The sequence below is a fragment of the Mauremys reevesii genome, linkage group 13, assembly GCF_016161935.1.
Source record: "Mauremys reevesii isolate NIE-2019 linkage group 13, ASM1616193v1, whole genome shotgun sequence".
Taxonomy (NCBI): Eukaryota; Metazoa; Chordata; order Testudines; family Geoemydidae; genus Mauremys; species Mauremys reevesii.
The window spans coordinates 14,256,380-14,258,882 of NC_052635.1; the positions used below are offsets into that span (position 1 = coordinate 14,256,380).

At 45.5% G+C, this 2,503-nt stretch overlaps 1 protein-coding gene across 1 annotated transcript in view; it reads left to right on the top strand.

Moving 5' to 3' along the window:
• Window positions 1-828: 828 nt before the first annotated feature.
• The window catches only part of LOC120380062 (zinc transporter ZIP2-like), a 2,822-nt gene continuing 1,147 nt past the window's right edge, over window positions 829-2,503 (top strand). Inside the window, exon 1 of the mRNA XM_039497564.1 lies at window positions 829-837. Coding sequence (XP_039353498.1) covers window positions 829-837 — 9 coding nt within the window. The remainder of the gene's footprint in view (window positions 838-2,503) is intronic.

A 2,503-nucleotide genomic window follows, 5' to 3' on the forward strand; every position in this document is an offset into this window, starting at 1 on the left:
TGTCTTTGTTCTTCCCCGGGCCACATTCATCACACAATGAACTGAGGAAGAGAAATGTCCAAACAAACCACTGTGACCGGAGTTCCTTCTCCTGGGATGCTCTGATATTCGGGAGATGCAGATTTACACTTCTTGGTGTTTCTAGTGATTTACCTGGCAGCCCCTGATGGGTGCAATCTTGTGATCATCACAGCCATGGACCTCGACCACCATCTTCAAGTCCCCAATTTTCCTTTGAAATAATTTAAAACTGGAAAATATTTGAATATTCAGATTGGAAGCTTTGATTTCAGCCAGGTTGGGGAATATTAACATTATCCAGTAACAGAAAAATTTGAACCCAGACACTCTATTGCAACAGTGTATATTTCTGTTTCAAAGGTACACACTGTTGAATGGCAATACTGAGTAAGCAGCAAAGTTGGTAGCCCACAGCATATTTATTAAGCATTCTAGTGCCTCAGATAGAGAACAGAGAATTAGAAGCCCTCCCACCAAAGCCTGTCTCTCTTAAAACCCTGCCCCGGACATAGAGGAGGTGAATGGGGATTAGAGACCTAGATCTCCTGCTCTAGTGCTGTATCCTCTGTCCCACATTGCTGCCATGGCTAAACACATATGCTAAATGAGAACATACACATGTAACAAGACACAGCTCATGCCTCCCAGAGCTCACAGTCCAAGCAGACCAGGCAGAGAAGAAAGGTCAGAGGGAAACAGAGCCACAAGGGGGAAGTGACTGGCTCAAGGTCACAGAGCAGGTCAGCGGCAGAGACAAGAATAGACCCCAAGTCTCACTGATGGTCCAGTGACCCACACAGACATAAAATGACAGAGGTAAGCGTTGCAGCAAAGGTAGCTGAAGCGATGCTACTACCCCATTGTTACACTTAGATTGAAAGCGGGATCTTGTGTCACAAATCAATGCGATATGCAGGCAGCAGGTCATCTATGTGGCACTGCAGTGGAATCACTAAAGACAAGCTCTCATTACACACGATGCTGAGTGCGGCAAGTCTATGTCATATTTCCTCGGAGAGTGGATATCGAGCCAGTGTTGGTAGGCTGTTTGTAGCAAGAGAGGATCCAGCTTGCCTAGAATGTTACGCATTGGGTTGTACTGTCTTTGGATCCATCCTCTTCACACAGCATTTTATCAGAAGCCCACATCCTGGGGCGGAGAATCTTTAGGATGGTGCAAACTGATGCAACTCCCATTGACTTTAAGGGAGCCGTGTCAATTTGCGCGTGTGTGATAACTCACCACTCTTAGTTGAAATAGTAGTGAAGAGTGCTGTGCATTGTTGGACACTCCACTATCATGAGATATTGCACTGTGGGGAATGAGGGCCACTCCTTCTCTCACTCTAATCCCCACCACTATGTCCTTCTCCACAGTCACACAATGAACTGAGAAAGAAAATGTCCAACCAAACCTCCCTAGTGACCAAGTTCCTTCTCCTGGGATTCTCTGATGTTCGGGAGCTGCAGATTTTGCACTCCTTTGTGGTGTTCTTAGTGATTTACCTGTGCAGGCCTGATGGCAATCTTCTCATTATTCTTGCACTAGCTGTCAACTACCATCTCTACACCCCCATGTACTTTCTTCCTAGTGACCTAGTAATCACATCTAGACGTCGGCGCCATCTCCGTCACCATCCCCAAATCCATGCAGGTCAACTCCTCATGAACACCAGGGTGATTTCTTACTCTGGATGTGTCTCCCCCAAGTCTTTCTCTCTTTATTTTCTCTTCGTTGCAGCTGATCTTGCCTTACTCACCATCACATGGCATATGACTCGGATATGTCGCTTATCTGCCAACCACTGCAATTACGAGTATATTAATGTGGGCAGGAGAGCTTGTGTCCAAATGGCAGCCAGTGCCTGGATTACTAGTATGTGTCTACTCTGCCCTGCACACTGGGAACACCTTCCAGGTTACCCTTCTGTCAGTCCTGATGTCATCAACCAGTTCTTCTGTGAAATCCCCCCAGCTACTCAAGCTCACCTGCTCTGACTCGTACCTCAGTGAAGTTTGGGCTCTTTTGCCTTTAGTGTGTTTTTAGGTTTTAAATCTGCTTTGTTTTTATAATTGTGTCTTATGTAAACCAGGGATCTTCCAAAGCCAGTGCCAGAATCCCCTTCTGAGCAGGGCCGGGGTAAAGCCTTCTCCACCTGCCTCCCTCACCTCACTGTGGTCTCTTTGTTACTTTCTAGCACTGGCTTCTCTTTGAGTACATGAAACCCATCTCCAGCTCAGCATCAAATATGGATCTCATGATGGGTGTTCTCCTATTCCCTGGTGCCTCCAATAATGAATCCAATCATCTACAGCATGAGTGAACACAGGAGGGTCAAAGCTGCATTAAAGAAACTGATTGTGTGGAGATTAATTACCAAGAATTGTAAAATGTCCATTATTGGTACTTGATTGAGATTTCATTCTGAAACTTCTTTATGGTTATAATCAACTGATGACAAAAGTGTCCCCTTGAGAAAAT